Raw genomic sequence first — 20,453 nt, 5'->3', positions numbered from 1 at the left:
GAGAACCAGCCGAGGTTATCAGCGATGATGTGGTGGTTCTTACACCCCGGACACGTCACTATGACGACGCCTTTGTGGTAAGCCAGCTTGGAGATCTTCTGCATGGACCTGGTGGAGCAAACCTGCAGACATGATACAGGTGTGTGGATTTTAAGGGAGAAACAGGTGAGCTTACAGAAAGAAAAATGTTAGATGGTTTTACTCTAGATTAACCCTGGTGTCGTACTGAGGTTCAAAATTAAAGTTTGAAAATTTGAACATATATATATATATATATATATATATATATATATATATATATATTCACAATGAGACTTCTGATGTCCACATTTTCAACATTTTTGGGAAATCTTTGAACATGTTTCATGGAAAAAAGAAATGTTAAAAATGTTTCTTTAAGAACATTCACACAAAAAATCAACCAAAATCCAGCATATTTATTTTTAAGAAAATATCAGAAGCTTTACTGATATATATGTAATCACTTTTGACATTTTTACTATTTTTTCCGAAAATTCTTTACTCATTTTTCGAAAACATTTACAATCATTTTCTTGCCACATCTGGGGGATTTTTTTTCCCAAAAATAAAACTTTGAAGGTAAACTTTTAAGGAACTATTGGAATTTTCTTCCTGAAGGTTTTGCAAATGTTCAGACATTTAAGGATTTTCTTTGCTCCATTTTTGGATTTATTTCAGACAAGGAAACTATGTTTTTAGGTGCCCGTAAATGAGGACAACGGGAGGGTTAAGAAACTGTGGTAAAACAGTGCTTGTGTTGGTTTTGCTACCTTGCATGTGTAGATCAGCTGATAATGTTTTGACTGGATCTGTCCAACAGCTTCACTCCTGGTACTCGGTGAAGTTGAGAATCCTCTGTAACCGTAAAAACCCGCTTCATACCTGCCAGCAGGTAACAGATGTTGAAAACTTCTCTGGTCCTGAGAGATCAGTCCAGTCCTGGTTCTGGTTCTGGTGTTCGGACAGTGAAACACGGAACTGAGTCCGGACGGAGCTGAACTATAAGACTGAAACAACCGACTAAAAGTGTGTGTCCTCCATGAACGTGTCAGAGTGAAAGACTTCTGTAAAACCGACATGATAGTTGGAGTTATTTAGGGTAAACACACGGATTTAGGTCGTGGAAGATACAAACGATTTCATCGAGGCGTGAGTTGTCGCGCTTTAATGACATCACATATACTGTTCTCTTCAAAATAAAGTTCCGAATGTTAGGTAAATCTCAGTGATTTTCATTGACATTTTAGCAATTGCAGTTGTTTGGTAGACATAAACTACGTTATATTTGAACAGACCAATTAAAGAAAAAAATGTCAATCTGAAATAAAATTGTTACAACTTGAAATTTCGTGGAAATTGTTTATATTTATTACTTTACATTCATTTTTGATTGAGTTTCTCTGAAGATTCAGATATTTGTTTGAATTTTGTTTTGTCATTTATTTCATGAGGAAATGAATTTTTTAAAACATAGCATAGGTTGCAAATATTTATTCGAGTTACTGTATTATTTCATTTTATGATTTTTTCATGTATACTGTGTTTTACTACATTTCAGAAAGATGTGTTTTTGTATTTAATACAGTTATCTGACAGCTGTGTTTTGTTTTACTGATTCAGATTTTAATAGAGATGTACATCTTCCCAGATATAGCTTTATATCCTGAAGTTAAAATTAGCTCTATTCCAATCATCTACCAAATTAAAATGCTGCTATCGTATCATTGCTCACACATTCTGCAGGGCTGAAATAACACTATTATTTAATCAACAATAATCATCTCGTAAATCTTGTAATGATGCCATTCTGCATTGGGAGTCTTTTACTATAAATAATTTAAGTATATTTTGCATTGTCATGTCTAATTGGAAGTTTTCACAGATGGAGACAAAACTTTCTCACACAAGCTCCAGCAAACTTAAGTAACTTAACTTAACTTGTCATCATATCAGATGAGACAGCGTTTCTCCAGTATGCAGTAGAAGGTACGTGCAGCCAGAATGAAATCAAAAGCAAAGAAAAGAAACACCACAGTTAACCTTCTGTTGATGGCATGATTTATAATGGCTATTCTTTTGTTGATAGGATTTATGTTTGTGGCAACATTTTACCATTACACATGATTTATAGTAATGAATTCTGCATTATGATGAGATGTGTGCTGTAAGGAGTGACAGCCTTTATTACCCTTATTGTCCATCTGTCAGGATGTGTGCAGGCAGTCCTCTAACAGAATAATGACCCTGGTTGGTGCAGTGTTCTGAAATAAGCCAAATCTAATTTGAATTCATTTTTTAAAATTTAATTTAGTAAATGTGTGAAGAAGTTGGATACATTCTTTGAACACGACCACCAGAGGGTGACATGCAGACCTTTGATGCAGATGCATCAAAGTGTTTCTTGCTACTATATGGTAAACAAGACTGAGACTCTTGCATTCGGCTATAAACCAAGAACATATATCATATATGCATCTATAACATATATGCATCTCAGATGCAGGTTTTGTTCTGATTTCAAAACATCTCTGAGATGAACACAGTAGCACTAACTTAGGTCAAGTCCTGCATTATAATAATAATATTCACATTGTACAGAGGGGAGCACAAACAGTTATCATCACCTCATATTTGCCAGTGTTTTAGAGAGAAGTAGGAACAGATCAGACATCTATAAGAGAAGTTTTTATGTTGTCCCCACTGACTAAGGCTGAAACTGAACCGAATGATGATCAGCACAAATTACACATTTTTTGAGCTGGTGACGACTGAAGGATGTGTTGCTCAATCCTGCTTGGAGAAGTGGAGGAGTTTATTTTGGGGAAACTGCAGTCAGTGTGAAACTGGGAGGCCTTTGTCACATTGTGTGTTCCTCTGTTACCATATGAAAAACAGTGATCACAACCCAAACAAAGAAGGGATGCGTGACCACCTCATGCGGAATAATGCTTACGAGTATCACTTGGAAAAAAGCAGGAGATAATAAATGTGATTCTTAAAACACATGATATCTGCATGTTGCGCATTTAATGCAATAAACAAATCTATCTGATATATTCTGATAGTTTTTACAGGAAACATTCATTTCTTATTCATCAAGCCTCACTTAAGGCCAACATTTATCATTCAATAGGAACAGCTCTTTCTGAAAATTTGATTGTAGGCCTTTGTTCAAAATGAAAATGAAGTGAGAGTGAGTTTCCCATAAATTGGTCATAAGGAGCTCTGAGCTCAACTTTTTAATCTGGGATTACATGAAAAGACAGACTTTAATCCACAGAAGAACCGTGCTAAGTTCTTCTAAGATGCTTGCAACAGCTTAACCTGTCAAATGTTTAAAAACTGCATGTTGTGGGTCAGTCTTTATGAATTAATCTTAGAAATCCAAACTTTTCTCAGTTTTTTTAGTGTGATAGTCACAGAAAATTGACATAGAGTTGGAACAAGATGATATTGTCAGTCAGTGTGGAATTGGATGACTTTATTGGCCTTGAAGCTATTTGTAAGAAAATGAAAGTGTGTCTGAGACAGTTGAAGGGAAAACATGATCACACCAAATAATGATCAGAGGTTTTTGTCTGTTTGCTGCATTTTATATTGAATTAATTTCTAATTAAATCTAAATATTGCACTATTTGGAACATCCTCACTTTCTGCTTTTTGACTTCAACATTCTCACAGTGCTATATATTGTATAATTTACTCTATAGGAGCATATGGAAGTCAAATACAACCATTCATTGGATGTAGCACTGTAACCATTAAATCATAATGTAGCAACTTATAACATTTTTTAACATAAAAAAGAACAGAAAGAAAACACCGAAATCATTACAAACTTATATTTGTCAGTATATTGTCTGTTTGCAATAATTAAGCATAATAAGATAACATAATTTTGTCATTGCCTCCTTGTTTATGTTCTTAGGTCTTTTGTGTGGTGTCATATTGATGCAGTTCTTGATAAAAAAAAAATGTCTTTTTTCTTTTTATGAATGTGGAGTTTTTCCAACAATAGAGTCAAATGTAAAAAATAATTTTCAAAAAATAAAATCTTTTCCTTGGCATTAATTAAACCGATCATAATGTTGTTGTTGTTTTTATCCTAGATTTGATTGTTTGCTTTGCTTCCTAAGTCTCTCAAATGTGTTTTTTTCTAATGTGAGGAAACCTCTTCAACTTTAAGACAAACTTAATCTTGAGGTAGGTAGAAAAAACACAATTGTAAATATATATACATGCTCATAAATATTACTGTATTAAAAATAAAATTTAAAAGATACAATTGAAGGCTCACAGTATAAACTGAAAGAGTAGAATAACTCTTGTTTACAATAGGATAATTAAATTAGCTATATCTTGTATGCATTCTCTAATGTACTTTTTACGAACATCATTTTTGACACAGTCCAGTGCTTCAGGGAATGTGTTCCTTTTGAAAGGGCAACTGAGTAACTGGCAACCTGAATTTAGAGAGAAATTCATAATAACTTCGTACAATAAATCGTCATCAGCTTTAATCTTATTGAAGTATTACAGTAGGAATTTTATGCTGCAGTTTGTTGTCCTATTGTCTCAGTGCTTTTATTTTGAAGGGGCCGCGGCAGCTTGTGCTCGCTCGTGCCTCCCCACTCTCTGGGCTCGTGCTCACACAGTCAGTCAGTGCTCGCGCCGCGGTGTACTCGGTTTTGTGCTCCGTGTTTGTGGCTGGAGGCTCCGGCCCGGTGTCCGCCCTGCCTCCCGCCGCTGAGACCCGTCAGAGAAATGTGCGACCCGTGTGCGGAGGAGGCGACAGACAGCAGCTTCGGTAAAACAGGTGGGTCCCGCTGGTCGCTGGCGGTGCGGCTAACCGGCTAACTGCCGCAGCGTGCTAACTGGGCATCGGTATGAGGCATCGTTTCCCGTCCGCCTCTAACGAAAGGTCGCTGTGTGGGCTCGATTACATGTAATTTCATCTGACTGCATCGCGCTCACACTCCTAATCCAGCGTTTATTTTAGCTAATCAAGTATTATCGATCGTATCAGCGAGGCTCTGAAGGCCAGCAAGGTGTTGTAGTGTTTTAAGACCGTAAACAATAGCTTCAAATCCAGACTTTTGATGTAAACTGTGGTCTTCATCTCATGCTGTAGGTCCTGGGAATGGCTAAAGCTTTGTTTTACAGTTTTATTTTAATTGTGAATTGGTGTTTTTGTGATAATGTCGGGTTTGCAGTGAATACATTTCGCCTGACAGTGTTGTTATTGTAACACGAACATTGCAGTGATATTAGAGGGTGTTGTGCCAGTGCAGTGTAAGAGTTTGTATGGTTATGTCAGTGGAAGATCTGTTTAATGTTTCTCAGTCTCTGTGAGGGGGGATTTTATTTTAAACTGATATTGGCTAACTAATTAATGGCTTCAGTCACATTCTAACATCAGCTTCATAACTGCAGCCATTAATAATGATTAGTTGCCAGCTATTAAATGAATCACCAGATAGTTTGACATGCAGTGCATTAATAAATTCTTGTAATTATTTTTGGAGTAAAACAATTTCTTTGAGTACAGATGCTTACAGTTGCAGCTCCAAAGAATATGTGAAACCTTTTATAACATTTTAGTAGTTCTCTGTAGTGAGGGATATGACTAACCATTGGTCTCATTGCTAAAATTATAATGTTAAAATGAATGTAATGACAGTCAATTAGTTGCCAACTATTAAATGAATCTCAATTAACTATTTTGATAGTCCATTAATCATTTTCAGTAATTATTTCAAAGATTAAATCAAAATTCTCTGATTCCAGCTTCTTAAATTTATATAATTTGTAGTTTCTTTTATCTTCTATTACAGCAAAATTAATACAAGAAGCCATTTGAGGATATTATCTTGGACATTCATCACCATTTTCTGACATTTTAGAGACTAGATAACTAATTCATTACTCAACAAAATTATCAAGAGATTTGCAGTTAGTTATCAGTTTAATCAACAATAAAAGCCTTTATGATTATGTCTGTGTAAGACCTTTTACAGCATGATTGTAGTCCACTTTAGTAAAGGGTAAATCTGATATTGGCTGGCTAATTATTCACACTGGTCTCTTTGATCAATTATAAAATCAGCATAATGCTTTTGCAAAGTAGCTTTTAATGTTCTTTGTCTCAGATATTTGTAGTGAATGTGTGTGTCTGTAGGAGAGTATGACATGACCAGGGTTGCCATGAAAAGGAAAATTACATTTTTGTGAGTGAGAAACAGCTCATCCTGGTTGAAATGCTGCCTGGTCCACTCCATGTCTTCGTGTCTCATGTCACTGCCAGGGTTGGGCAGATGCCCTGAGATTGGAAGTGATGATAACTCTGTTTCGTTTTGACGGCCAGTCGAGAAGGATCTTGTGTTTTCAACAACTCTGTCCTTGTGACCCCCTCATCAGCTGCCAAGAATATGATGCAGATACCTTTATACATGCAACATCTCACACAAGTATTTATTGGTGGAAAGGCTAATGTGTGTAAAAGAGACCATAATCTTGTCATTAGGAGTTTTCATGGTATACACAAGACTTGAAAGGGTCTTCAAGCATTTGATTTATTTTCCTCAGAGAAGGCCTGAGAAAGCATGAAAAAGTCTTACATTTCCTTTTGCAGAACTCTTTCTTGTTTTCGCTTTCTGGCTGTTGGCCATACTGTTAGTTACGATATGGTTTTATATCCAGTTATGGACAGTTGGCAGCCAATGTACATCTATAAACTGCAAGTAAGACTTGCGCAACAGTGGATTGTGGAAAGCAGGAAACCTGAAGCAAGCAGCAGATAGAAAACTCATCCACTCCTTGTAGGGTTTAGTCTGAAACAAACTTAAATTAAATAATCATTCTAACTACTTAACCCAGCTGTTTCTGTCATCTGTTTACAGGCCACATTAATTAATGATCTCATCGGGAATTTTGCTGTTAGGAGATTCTAGAAATGTTTTTAGCACCAGAGCAAACCATGGGCTCATGGTACTTTTGGAAATGTTAGATTCACACGTTCCCATTTTCTTATCTAAAGTAGGACTGCAGCAAGCAGTTTTTTTAATTATCACTTAGTTTGTACATTATCTCATGGACTAATTCAATAATTACTTGTGCTACAAAATGTCTGAAAATGGTGGAAAATGCTGATTACAATTTCAACTCAGGGTGATACCTTCAAATGTCTTTTTTGCCCATCAAAAGCCCAAAGATATTCAGTGTTCACACGTGTTTATCAATTGTCATCCAATGAGTTAATCGACTGATAGTCCACAAACAGACTGTGAGTATTAAACGGTCTGAATCTGGTCCGATCCTTAACATTTCTGCACAATTACATTTCAGTGCAGTTTGTGATAAACACCAACCACAGACTGCATGCTGTGAACAAAACACTGAGCTCTGGATGGTGTCAACAACTGACAACTGTTGAGACAATCCCAAAAGATGCCTTCACAGTTGCTCGTCCTTGCTGTGTCAGAATGTGTGCACTGTCAGGACAGAGAAAAAGTCAGTAAACCCATTATTCTCTCTGTTTGTAGGACTTTGAGGTTCTGTCTGTGGTACTTGGATGAAAATAGGTTCAGTTGTTATAAGGAGAATATTGACAGATGTACTAAAAACGAGGGCGTATATATAAATCTCAGTGGAATGTAATAAAGGTTCAGACCTACTAGAAGTGCTGGCAGTGATGGCATTCATCCATCTTTCCATCCATACATCTGTGTATTTTCTAGGCCATTTATCCTGTTTAGGGTTCAGCATGTTTTGGATGAGAATCGGTGTAAACCTGGACAGGTTTCCAGTCCAACACGTTCAGAAAAACACCTTAATACCAAAAGACACAACGTCGTTCTTAAAATGAAACATCAGCCGCCAAAATCCAAACCTGGATTTTTCTTCTGTGAGGCAAAGTCAGTCTGTGGAAGATTTATTTTCCTGCATTATTTATTCAGTTTGTTGATTTTGTATGTCATATTTTAATAATTCAGTTAAACAAGTCAACCTCAGGCTAATTTACAGTTATATTCAGGGGAGGGAGATTCTGTTATCACTGCAAAGAGCTTATCAGTCAGGATTTTTTTCGCTCATTTTTCCGTTTGGCTCCAGTTAAGAGACACCAGTGTCCTTGAGAGAAATTACACTTGGCTCTGTGATATAGTGGCTCCTGCAGCGGCCAGGCCATAGACTATATATGGGCCAGGTTCACCTGCACCTCAGTCAGCCCTGTGCCAGAGCCTCATGGACAAAGATCGCCTGCACAAAGGCGACTCTGTTTGAGAAACAAATTCAGGAGACATTTACCAGGGTAAGGCTGCACACAGGAAACCAAGAGCAGAGTTGCCATATAATCCAGTCTTGACCTTTTCTGGTTTGAATCCGTTTTAGCTCTTTTAGGACACCATATTGTGACAGAGAGTGAGGCCTTCTGTTTCCTGGCTGAAATAGTGGAGGGATGGTTTGGGAAGCTGGGGAGTGTGATTCAGAGACAAGATAAGCTTCTTTCAGACTGGTGTTTCTTTTCCTGTGCCAGGATTATGTGAAATTTATCTCGGATGTTGTTTTAAAACTCAAGATATCAGTGACTCTGCTTATGTCTGGTTGTGAGGTTACTAGATCTGCATTTTTTGTTATTCTGTATTCCAGCACAAAGCTCTTCAAAGAACTTGTCACTGTATTTTTGTGTTACTTAGATTTTTATTGTTGCAGCTCACTTGATCTCATCAGTGCTTTCACATGATAGGCTATTATCCACAGTTAGAATTAAGGGGCACACCAGTTACTTCAAGGCTCTGTGCTGTCTGTGTTTTGCAACAGGATACTAAAAGCCATAATTTCAGTATATCACAGCCTAAACCTATTTAATGTACTGTCTGGGTTTTGATGTGTAATTAATCTGCAGCTGTACAGTGGAATGAAAGTTACGCTGGCATCAAAGAGTGCCTATTGTTTTTAATACCATGTGAATGGTTACTATTAGGAGTGTTTTGGCAGCTGTTGGTGTATCTATGAGCTGTCATTTGTGGGTAGAAGTAAAGCAGAGGCCTCACAGAGGAGGCCCACAGCGACTGCACTGCCATTCTGGTTTGAACTGGATAAAACAATGCTTTTTTGTGACCACTTCACCGGCTATCCTTTTTCATCCTTTTCCTTTAGAGAGTTAGGTGAAGCAAACGGGGAGCTCCAGTTCATTTCTGGTCATCTTTCTGGACCTGAAGCAATAGGATCATGATATTTTAATTTTGTCTTATAAAGATTCAGTTTGTCCAGACAAATTTTATTCCAAGTCACAGCTTATGTAAGTGTTAACATTAACCTTTAAAGCAACTGGAATAAAATAAACTGCTTACACTGCTGTATTTCCTGCATTACTCATATGTTTGCTGTGTGGGGAAGCAGCCTAGTTGTGGTCAATCAAGCATAAATTGGTGTATTCCAGACTTGTCTGGTTTCGGGGCTTCTTTTTTTTATTTTTTTTAAAGTGGTCAGCACCAGCCTTATGGCATTGATTGGATTCAATTCCATTTTCTTTGAGTTTTCAAGTCGTCATTAAAGTCGTTTGATCTAGTTTCATTATTCCTGCTTATTCTGATCATTTGCTTTTTCACAAATGACAATCTAGGAGGTTGTCAGAATTTTGACTTTGTCTTGTTTTCAGATGCTTGCGTGGGCTTTTACGCTACTTCTGAGACACTGTTAAAATATATTCTGAGAAACTGCTGCACATCAGGACAGGTGAAAACACAAGGGCACAAGTGAACAGGATGTGCTGTGTTAAGGTCTGTAGTCCTTTTGTGCTTCTGGCTTGCTCTGCAGTCTCCTAACAGCAGTGTGCTGATGGCACATACAGGCTGACCAGGATATCTGATGCACAGCAAATATAATGACCACTACGACTGGTGTCTTTCCAATCCAGTAACCTCCACTCTTGGCCTGTACTGTTTATGCTGATTGAGCTGCATGTATGAGGATAAATACTTAACTGGAGTCCAGTTGGCCAGCATCTACTTTTGTGTAGCATTTTATTCCTTTGCTTGCTTCTGAGCTTAGAACGAGGCGCATACAGGGTTTTTCCTGGCTCAGAATGGGCCTTTGGTCGATGACTACGCATGACAGTAACTATGACTGGTCAGGCCTACAGTAAAGGCAGTAAATACTTTATTTATATACCTTGTTTGAAAAAGAAATGAGGGCATTTTGTTGCTATTTCTGACTATTTGACAAACAAATATGTTTGACTAAATGAAACCCAAATGTACAAAATTGGTTTAATCTTGTTTTTTATCTAACATTTTCTTACTGGGGACTTTCCTTTGAGGGACACATAATACGTCTTTGAGGAGGTTGAAACAGGCTTCTCTGTTCTTTTACAACAAGAGAGATTAAATGAACAGAAGGAAAAACACTTATACTCTAGTATGAAATGATATTAACATGGTCATTTCAATATGGAAGCCATTTATGAGCTAGTCATGATATTGGATGTAACTATACACAGTAAGCTTTTTAACTACAATACAAACTCTAATAATGAACATAGTGATCAGATACTTATGTTCTGTGGGAAACGTAGGCTTAGGTTGTTGCTGGTTCCACCTTCTCAAGTGCAATAATGCCGATTTTGTCATTTTTGTGTGTGTAAACTGAATATGTCATGGTTTTGTGCTGTAATTTCATGAAGGTGGTACATGGAGTAAAACTGGAGGACCAGTTTGGACTATTTTCTGAAATTTAGTAGTTGAAAACAGTAAACCAAGAAAAGAATAAAATAATAGTTATTATTTATTTATAGTATAATAATAGTTTTTCAAGTTGTGGGGGTAAAATACCTTTTGAAGATCTTCAAAATAAAGCCCAAAGTAAAAACATACTCTATTTACTTTTACAAAAGGAAAGAAAATAACTGAACATTCACAATCAAGACGACATACAGAGAGAATGATGTTTTTCCTTACAAATTACTCAAAACGCTCTTCAGTTGTCAAAATAGTTTTAATCAAATAATTGGCTCATTGTCTGGAGTCTGGCTGAGATTGCAACATAATGTAGGTTTGGTCAGTGTCAAATAATATTTTAAGATGCAAAGGGTTGCAGCTAATTCTTTGTTGTTGTCGTCTCTGCCTTTTTAGATAAACCATCATGATTCCCATCACAGAGCTCCGGTACTTTGCTGACACCCAGCCAGCGTACCGTATCCTGAAGCCATGGTGGGACGTTTTCACCGACTACATCTCAATCGTCATGCTGATGATTGCGGTGTTCGGCGGGACGCTGCAGGTCACACAGGACAAGATGATCTGCCTGCCTTGCAAGTGGGTCGTCAACATGTCGTGCAAGACAATGCCCCTCCCAAACATGACCACCTCCTTCATGCCAGAACCCAAAGGCATTCAGTACGACCTCGACCGACATCAGTACAACTACGTGGATGCTGTCTGCTACGAGAACAAACTACACTGGTTTGCTAAATATTTCCCCTACCTGGTGCTACTCCACACTCTCATCTTCTTGGCCTGCAGCAACTTCTGGTTCAAATTCCCCCGCACAAGCTCGAAACTGGAACACTTTGTTTCCATCCTCCTCAAGTGCTTTGACTCACCGTGGACAACAAGGGCTTTGTCTGAGACCGTTGTGGAGGAGAGCGACCCCAAACCTCTGGGAAAGATGAACGGTTCAATGGACAAGAAGGCGTCAAGTGTAAGCGAGGACGTTGAGGCTAGTGTGCCCATGCTTCAGCGAACAAAGTCCAGAATTGAACAAGGAATTGTGGATCGCTCTGAAACTGGGGTATTAGATAAAAAGGAGGGGGAGCAGGCCAAAGCCCTGTTTGAGAAGGTGAAGAAGTTCAGAATCCACGTAGAGGAGGGTGATATTGTGTACCGTCTTTACATACGTCAGACCATCATCAAAGTTATCAAGTTTATACTGATAATCAGCTACACAGCCTACTATGTAGGGTACATCAGGTTCAGTGTGGAGTGCTCAGTGAACATTGAGAAACTAACTGGCTACAGCATGTTTCATTGTGCTCACCCTTTAGCAACTCTTTTCAAGATTTTGGCCTGTTTCTACATCAGCTTGGTGGTGGTCTATGGTCTCATTTGCATGTACACTTTGTGTTGGATGCTCAGCCGCTCCCTCAAACGATACTCCTTTGAATCAATCCGCGAGGAGAGCAGCTACAGTGATATCCCTGACCTAAAGAACGACTTTGCCTTCATGCTGCACATGATAGATCAGTATGACCCCCTCTACTCCAAACGCTTTGCTGTATTTTTGTCAGAGGTGAGTGAGAACAAGCTGAGGCAGCTGAACCTGAATAATGAGTGGACATTGGAGAAGCTGAGGCAGCGGATCACCAAGAACTCCCAGGATAAGCTGGAGCTGCACCTGTTCATGCTCAGTGGGATTCCAGACACAGTGTTCGATCTGGTCGAGCTAGAGGTGCTCAAGCTGGAGCTTATCCCAGATGTGACTATCCCCCCGATCATCGCCCAGCTTTCCAACCTGAGGGAGATGTGGCTTTATCACACACCAGCTAAAATTGAGGCTCCAGCTCTGGCTTTCCTGAGAGAGAATCTGAAGTCTCTGCACATCAAGTTCACTGATATCAAGGAGATCCCGCTGTGGATCTACAGTCTGAAGAACCTCAGTGAGCTTCACCTAACTGGGAACCTGAGCGCTGAGAACAATCGTTACATCGTCATCGATGGGCTCAGAGAGCTCAAAAGTCTCAAAGTGCTACGTCTGAAAAGCAACCTCACAAAGCTTCCGCAGGTGGTGACGGATGTGGGCGTGCACCTTCAGAAGCTGTCCATCAATAATGAGGGGACCAAGCTCATGGTGCTCAACAGCCTGAAGAAAATGGTAAACCTGACAGAGCTCGAGCTTGTACGCTGCGATCTTGAACGCATCCCACACTCCATCTTTAGTTTGCACAACCTCCAAGAGATTGACCTGAAGGACAACAACCTAAAGACGATAGAGGAGATCATCAGCTTCCAGCACCTGCACCGGCTCGTGTGTCTGAAGCTGTGGTACAACCAGATCGCCTATATCCCCATTCAAATCGGAACCCTCACCAACATGGAGAGGCTGTATCTGAACAGAAACAAGATAGAGAAGATCCCCAGCCAGCTCTTCTTCTGCCGCAAGTTGCGCTTCTTAGACCTGAGCCACAACAATCTGACCAGCATCCACGCCGATGTGGGATTCCTCCAGAACCTGCAGTACTTTGCTGTGACAGCCAACAGGGTGAGAAGCAGAAATGTTATAATTTTTTTCTGAGCTCCTGTTTCCACCCATCTATCCTACTATCATGTCTAAGTACCATAATCTGAAAGCCAGATAAGGTATTTACAAAGGTCAGTGCTTAGGAATGCTGAGATGTTCATAGCTGGATTGAGTATGTATGACTGTAAAGATAACTGTATCAAGGAGTTTTGCATAGTTTTTCAGTTGCATTCAAGTTACAGAAAGCTTGAAAATTCTGATATAATCTCAGTTTGTTTATCTGGCAAAATTCCAGTGACTAAAACAAAAGAAAACATTATTGAATGGTATTAAAACTTGCAGTCCTGCTTTATGCACTGCAGTCAAAATATGCAAATTACTGTCACATGATAAAACCCCTGTCTGAAATGAAGTGCACTTTATATTGCTACTCCCATTTTTTCCTCTTCCGTGCCAGTAAACAGACACTATTGTGGTCACATTTGTTGTATAATTGCACTACTTTTCCAGATCGCAATGTGATTTTTTTTTTATGTCCTTTTCACAATGTAGCTCCACACATCCTGCCGTTTCCCTTTAGAGAAGAAGGTGGCAGATAAAAATGTTTCCAGCTCCTGTAGATTTCCTGAGAAGTAAATGATTACTTTTCAAGAAAACAAATACCATTTTTAGGATTCAGGTTTTGGCTTCTACAATCGGAAGCTCAGATCTTTTCAGGACTGTGTCAGATCCTGGCATTGCGGTTACGGCTGCATTAGTCCATGTGACTTTCTGGTGAAAGAGATCATTTACCTTAACAAATGCTCCTTCCTTGATTTGCGATGGTGGAATTTCTTCCAGGGAGGTACGGTGGATTCACTGTGAGAATTTAGCTCTACAGTCAGAGCGTTCTCCTGAAAATGCTGTTTCGAACTCAGACAGCGTGTATACAACATCATGTGTTTTTCATAAAGGTTACTATTACTCCTGTTTTACTGTTTGCTTGTGTGGTCGCACACTGAAAATAGCTTCCAGCAGGTTTGTGTGCAGCCACAAATAGCTCCATAAAATGGGACCCCTCTGGTGTCTCTTAGACCTCTCTTCCTTAAATTCTCTTTACTTGTGAGCACATTACCAATTTAAATGAGATGTAAAAATGAGTAATTTTGAATATTAAATTGAGCCATTCTTCATTCATTACAGTGAAAATAGCTGCTTCTTTTTCTTAATCCCTGCCTCATGAGGCCCAGGCGTATGGATTGAGAATCAAACAAGTCAAACCTTTTGTTTCACTGCTAATTTACACCCTTCATTGTTCTTCCTCTTGTCGTCTCTACTTCAGATTGAGACTTTGCCCCCGGAGCTGTTCCAGTGTAAGAAACTGCGCACTCTGAATCTGGGAAACAACTGCTTGCAGACGCTGCCATCGCGCTTCGGAGAACTGACCGGGTTGACCCAGCTGGAGCTGAGAGGGAACCGTCTCGAGTGTCTCCCCGTGGAGCTCGGTGAGTGCCGACTGTTGAAGAGGAGCGGCCTGGTGGTGGAAGAAGATCTGTTCAACACGCTGCCATCAGAAGTCAAAGAGCAGCTCTGGAGGGCTGATAAGGAGCAAGCTTGAGCCAAACCGCTGTGGAGAACTGCAGAGGAGACAAGTTTGATTAGAGAAGCCAACAAGCAGTGGTTTTGTTTGTAAGGCCTGGCTAACCTCGAGAGAGATGCAACTGCATTAGCCATGCGGACATTTTGTTTGTTTGGTGAAGCAGGGATATCAAATTCCGAGATCCCTGAGGATGGCTATTTGGAAATGACTAATCTTACACTTGTCAAGGACAAAATTCATCACGAAGCTCGGTGATGAAAGTTGTTTCAGTGAAGTGGCTTTTCTGTGTTTCGTCATGATTATAAAGATACAAGAATGCAGGCAGGTGATGTGGGAAATGCATGCCACAGCAGGACTTTCCTAAAGCAAATCTGTTTTTAGAGAGAGCCAAAAAAACAACATGATAAAACTTAGCACGATTCAGCCTTGCAAGTGAGCTAAATGTGCTCACTGTCACTACTTTGCCACAGGATTCATGCACAAATTGAACATACTCAAAGCAGTGTTTGCCTGACCATCCTCTGGCCTTGAGACTCAAAATTTACTACATTTGCAGTTGTGGGATGGTGCGGTGTGGCTCACAATACCGTCAGATGTTGAAAAAATTATAGTGTGGTTTGTTGGGGCCTGAAGATTTGGCCCTGTAATTTTCTTCAGGCTTTCTGTACACTCGATCTGCTTGAAGGCATCTTTTTATGCGAATGAAAGGACTCTGAAGATTAAGAAATTGCCCGACAGGTGATCTCACAGCTTAGGCCTTAACTCAGAAGACAGATGGAAACGACGTCAAAGAAACACTGTCAAATATTCAGAGAAAGCAAATGGGAACACACTCTACAGTACAATGTCTAAATAGCCTGCAGTCGTTAATTTATAACATCGGCCTATGTGGCAGGCTGTTTGTTAACTGCACGGGGAACTAAGGTGGAGAAATCCACCATTTTTCTTCAACTCTTTGTTTTGCTTCACTGAACATCGTCATTATTCAGTCGTGTGACACTGGCTTCACCTTACTGTACATGACTTAACATCGCACACATTGCATGTGTCTTATTTGTGAGATGAGCTTTAAATGAGTTGGAGGGGCTCTGTTGAAAAAGGGTTAAGTTGTTTTAACTTAAATCTTACCATACGCTGGTATCATGTTTGGGCCTTTATGACAGGCTGTGTTGTGATTGGTTTTCCGCATAATCAGAATTCAGTGACTAAATGCCACATTATGTGCAATCTTAATTTTTTTTTGTTCTGTCTATCCTTTTTAAGCTACTTCCTTAAACATGGACATGCAGTCAGACATCTGAAGTGACCTTTGTTTATTTCAAGGCTAATGTGTTTTGCTTTACTTACTAGATTGTAATTATGCAGTGTGTACACTGCTGCTGATAACTTAGCTGTGCCTTTATTAAGGCTACAGAGACACAAAGATTCAAACAACTCTTCGTCACAGTTGATTTTTTTGGAGGGTTGTTTATCCAAATTGAAATATATGCAAGCTTGCACAAGGGTAACCAAGGGACAGATAGATGATATATTACATTAATTACATCACCAAGAATCAAGGTACTTTATATTCTCAGTATGATTTTGATTTATGAGAGCTGCGATGGTTATTACCTACATTTCAAGTAGAAGAGCTGCAGATGTGATACGGGAGAGCCAGGTACTGTTAGTCTGAAAAAGTCAAGTGTTGACTCAAGCGGCCGGCTGTTTGTACGCTCGCTCTTAAAGTAAATCTATCGTGCTCAGTTTATTCTAGGAAAAAAGTGGACATTTGGCGTGTGTTTATCCATTCAAGAGGCAGATGAGGACAAACGGGAAATTGAGGAGTGCAGGAAACTGGTTTTGACCGACCTACACACAGGAAACATTTATTTGTCAAGAGAGAAATTAGTGCAACATGCTTTGTGTGCTTGAAACACTTTTCTTGTTAAGACCTTGGATTTAATAGCATCATTTGGAGTAAATCTATGTTTACTCCAGCCAGGCATCCCTTGTTGCTAATACGGCCCTAGCTTTTACAAGCTATATACCCAGTTAAAGATTGCAAACATAAGTCGTGGTTTGTTTTTTCGTTTGGTGCTGTAAAATGTATAGCTGCAACGTTTAATGTCTTTGTTTCATGTCTATCAGTCATGCAGCACGAGCTCTTATTCTTGCCAACTGTTTGTTTTTGATTTTAGCTTTTTAAGAGATTTGAGGGAAACTTCACTGTACTAATACAATTGCACCTTTGTTCACGGTGAATTTTGTTTCACTGAGGCCTTGGCTAAATCAGAATGCCCTTCCAGGGGTCACCAGTAAAATGCTCCCACACAGTCTTAAAGTGCAGGAAAAGGAGCCTCAGTCCTGAATGTGTTGACGAGCAACCAGCTTTAAAGTTGGAAGCAAAGGTCACAGATGGCACCAGAGACAGGCAGTAATCAAAGGAAATCTCGGCTTATCCAGCATGTATAGACTTTTTAAATGTAATGATTGTTAAAATGACAAATTCATCATGATAAATCTGAGTTTGGTTTAATTTTTATGGTGCCAATTGAGGGTGAATATGTGTTTTTTTTTAAAGACGTACTGCAGATAGATTGCTGACATGTTGGATGCCAAACAGTCAGCGCACACAGGAAAGTAATTTAAAGAAATGTTTCTGCTATTGTGCTGTAGCTGGCCAACTTTTCTGTCACTCCAAAGTGAATTTGATATAATAACATGGCTCATTGTTGTGGTGCAGTGCAGTTGCCAGCGTTGCTCCCTCTGTCTGCCTCCGTCAAGTTAGGACACTTGTATAATCCACAGTGAGTATTAAATGTATTTTGGCCTTAACATGCTGGTCATGTCGTTAGAGGTTCAATAGTCACTACAAAATGTATGTATTTTTTCATCCCTATTTTTAGGAGACCTGTGTCTGACCCAAAATTCATTCTTGGTAGAACATTTACGGTCAGTAATACTCAAGAAGACAGAGAATGCCATAGAAGTGATTCTCAGGGTGTCACTGGGAATTCATTCCTTATCAGAATAGTTGGTAAAACTGCTACATACACATAGATCTACAAATATATCCCGCTTCTTTGTGACACACCTGTAATCAGGTCTCATTTCGTCCTGCTGACACAAAAATTTTGGCTAATAATTGGCTCAGTTATACCGTCTGACCTCCAGATCTATGACTCAGCGGTGCAGTCTGTCACCGTCACTTCCCAGTGAGTCACACGACTGGCTTGCACTCCCTTTCCTGCATGTCAGCGTTAGTGAATCTGGTGAAACTCTGGAATAAGGTCAGTCAGACATTAGCGAAAAACCAAAAGAAGGAAGTTTTTGTGACTCATAGATGTTCCTTGGTTACAAGAAAACTTTAGCACTTTTATTTAATTAGAATCATGTCAAAGGTGGCCTGTTTTCATCTAATCATGTTCAGCAGTGCCAGTCAACACATGTAAACTGATTTATTTAGATTTTACCTTCTGCCTTCTGTTTGTTTAAGTGCAAAATATCTCGATGTTTGTATGTTATGTATGCCTTAACTTGTGTTGTTTTTGTGAAACTGAATGATCGATCACTTTATTCTGACACAGAACAGACTCATTTGGATCCACGGAGAGTTTTTTCAGCTGCTGGTGTTTTTGGACACAACTTCTGTTCCGGGATTTCGCAACCGAACAGAAGCAACTCTTGACAATCTAACTTACTGTAAATGGAGGCGCGCTCACCCTCCAGTGTGGGCATTGTGTACAGCAGTGCACATCATCTGTTAATATTTCTGCCGAGTGTACGTTTCTGGGACAGTCACGATGCCATTTCATTTTAATCCCTAAAAAAATTGCATTATTCCTAAACTGCCACGATTGCATTGCATTAACATCTAATCTCTACCTATGTATAAAATGTTTATTTAAATACATGATTGTATTTGCTATGTACAATGAATTCATCTCTGTATTCTGATGCCTGTAGATCAGGGATATATGAAAACAGTTTGATGGTTTTGCTTTCTGGGTGTCATATTCATTCCACTATGAAGCATGGGTTTGTTGACGCTGATCTCGTGTGCATTACAGCCATACTGAAAGCCACCCACGTAACCCTGAGCAGCGATCATGTTGAATACGAACTGCAAGCTGGATGGACAGACGTGTTTCCTTCAGCATCGTCTGTTTCACACGTGACAAGGCCTTTATTAATTAATTGTTGCCAAGTGGACTGAACACTGGCTTTTTAAGCGGGACGTCTGTAACACATGGACAGCTGAACTTGGATTTCTGAATGTTCAGACCCTACTTTTGTACCATTCTGACACGTGATAATAAAATTAACACTTAACACTAAAGTCTGTAGCCGAGTGGGTCAGTTCTTCATGTGGTGGGTGGTTCTGCTTTCAGGGGGAAGTTCTATGTGCTGCTGAGAAACATTTCTTTAAAGAAGTACGCTACCAGACCTTTGATCCCGCTGACGTTTGACTTGACTCAGCAAGAAAAGCACTCGTGTATTAACACGAACAATGGTTCAGGTCTTTTAGGATTCTCAGAAAGTTGGTGCAGTGAACTTGTCTGGACAAGACTCTGACCCTGGAGCTGACTCGCCTACACATCCTGTTGTGATCGATGTTTTCCTGCTGTGATGTCAGAATTTCTGAGGTAGAAATGTTGTGCAATCTTGCAACACCACATTTATTCACAATGTTTTATTGCAGGAGCTTTATCAGGAAAATGGTTTGTTACAAAGTTAAGCCATGGCACATTACTATGTTCCCCAGAGGCTATTGGCACAAAAGCCAAAATATTTTATTGAATGACAATCTTTAGTAAATTTGCATGTTTTATTTTTGCTATATATTAATTTTGAAAATTCCCTAATTCAATGTGCTGATGTCTGTTCTGTGTACCTACTGAAACAAAAATGTGGGAAAAATTCATTTTCACCAGCACATTTGGTGCCCTCAATGACTGAGATGTTGCTAATATGCACTACTTTGGCTATTTTGTTCATGTGTTTGCTTTATTGTGTGTTTATACTTGAGGCTGTTGTCTTACTTTTCACTACCTAATACATATAACAATATTGCACGCAATTAACTTAGTGCATTCTCTCCGCTGTAGTTTGTGGTTCGTCTTCTGTCACTGTACCTCTCTGCAGGTATCTGCCAGGTTCTGGTCTCTGGCTTCTGGCCCCACCAGTCCATTCAGTGTTTTTTGTTGTCTTGCTGTATCTCTACGATCCTTTTGTCAGTCCTCTCACCCTAGCCAGTTGAGGCAGATTGCCCGCCTCCCTGAAATGGTTCTGCTGGAAGTCCATCCATCCTTCCATCCATTATCTATATACACCGTTTAATCATCGCTATGGTTGTGGGGGGACTGAAATCTATCACAGGACTACATATAGAGAAATAATCATGCTCGCATTCGCACCCAATTTAGAATCACCAAATAACCTCAATATGTTTTTTGCACTGTGAAAGGAAGCCGGAGTACCCAGAGAAAACCCACACATGCACAGGAAGAACACGCGAACTCCATGCAGAAAGACCCCGAGAAGGCCCGAGACGCAAACTGAGGACCTTCTAGCTGTGAGGCGACAGTGCTAACCTGCTGGAAATCTCTTCCTGTAAAGTGAGTTCTTTCTCTCCACT

General features: G+C 39.5%; 1 protein-coding gene across 1 annotated transcript; it reads left to right on the top strand.

Moving 5' to 3' along the window:
- The first annotated feature begins 4,637 nt into the window (after positions 1-4,637).
- Positions 4,638-19,154, top strand: lrrc8aa (leucine rich repeat containing 8 VRAC subunit Aa). Its single transcript, XM_022198594.2, has 3 exons — positions 4,638-4,837; positions 11,151-13,275; positions 14,576-19,154. Exons 2-3 carry the CDS (start codon positions 11,161-11,163, stop codon positions 14,849-14,851), a joined length of 2,391 nt encoding a protein of 796 aa, XP_022054286.1. The 5' UTR covers positions 4,638-4,837; positions 11,151-11,160; the 3' UTR covers positions 14,852-19,154.
- Positions 19,155-20,453: the final 1,299 nt, after the last annotated feature.

Source organism: Acanthochromis polyacanthus, chromosome 18 (assembly GCF_021347895.1).
Source record: "Acanthochromis polyacanthus isolate Apoly-LR-REF ecotype Palm Island chromosome 18, KAUST_Apoly_ChrSc, whole genome shotgun sequence".
Classification (NCBI taxonomy): domain Eukaryota; kingdom Metazoa; phylum Chordata; class Actinopteri; family Pomacentridae; genus Acanthochromis; species Acanthochromis polyacanthus.
Note: the sequence above shows the minus strand (reverse complement) of the source record. Positions and strands in the feature narration are given on the sequence as shown.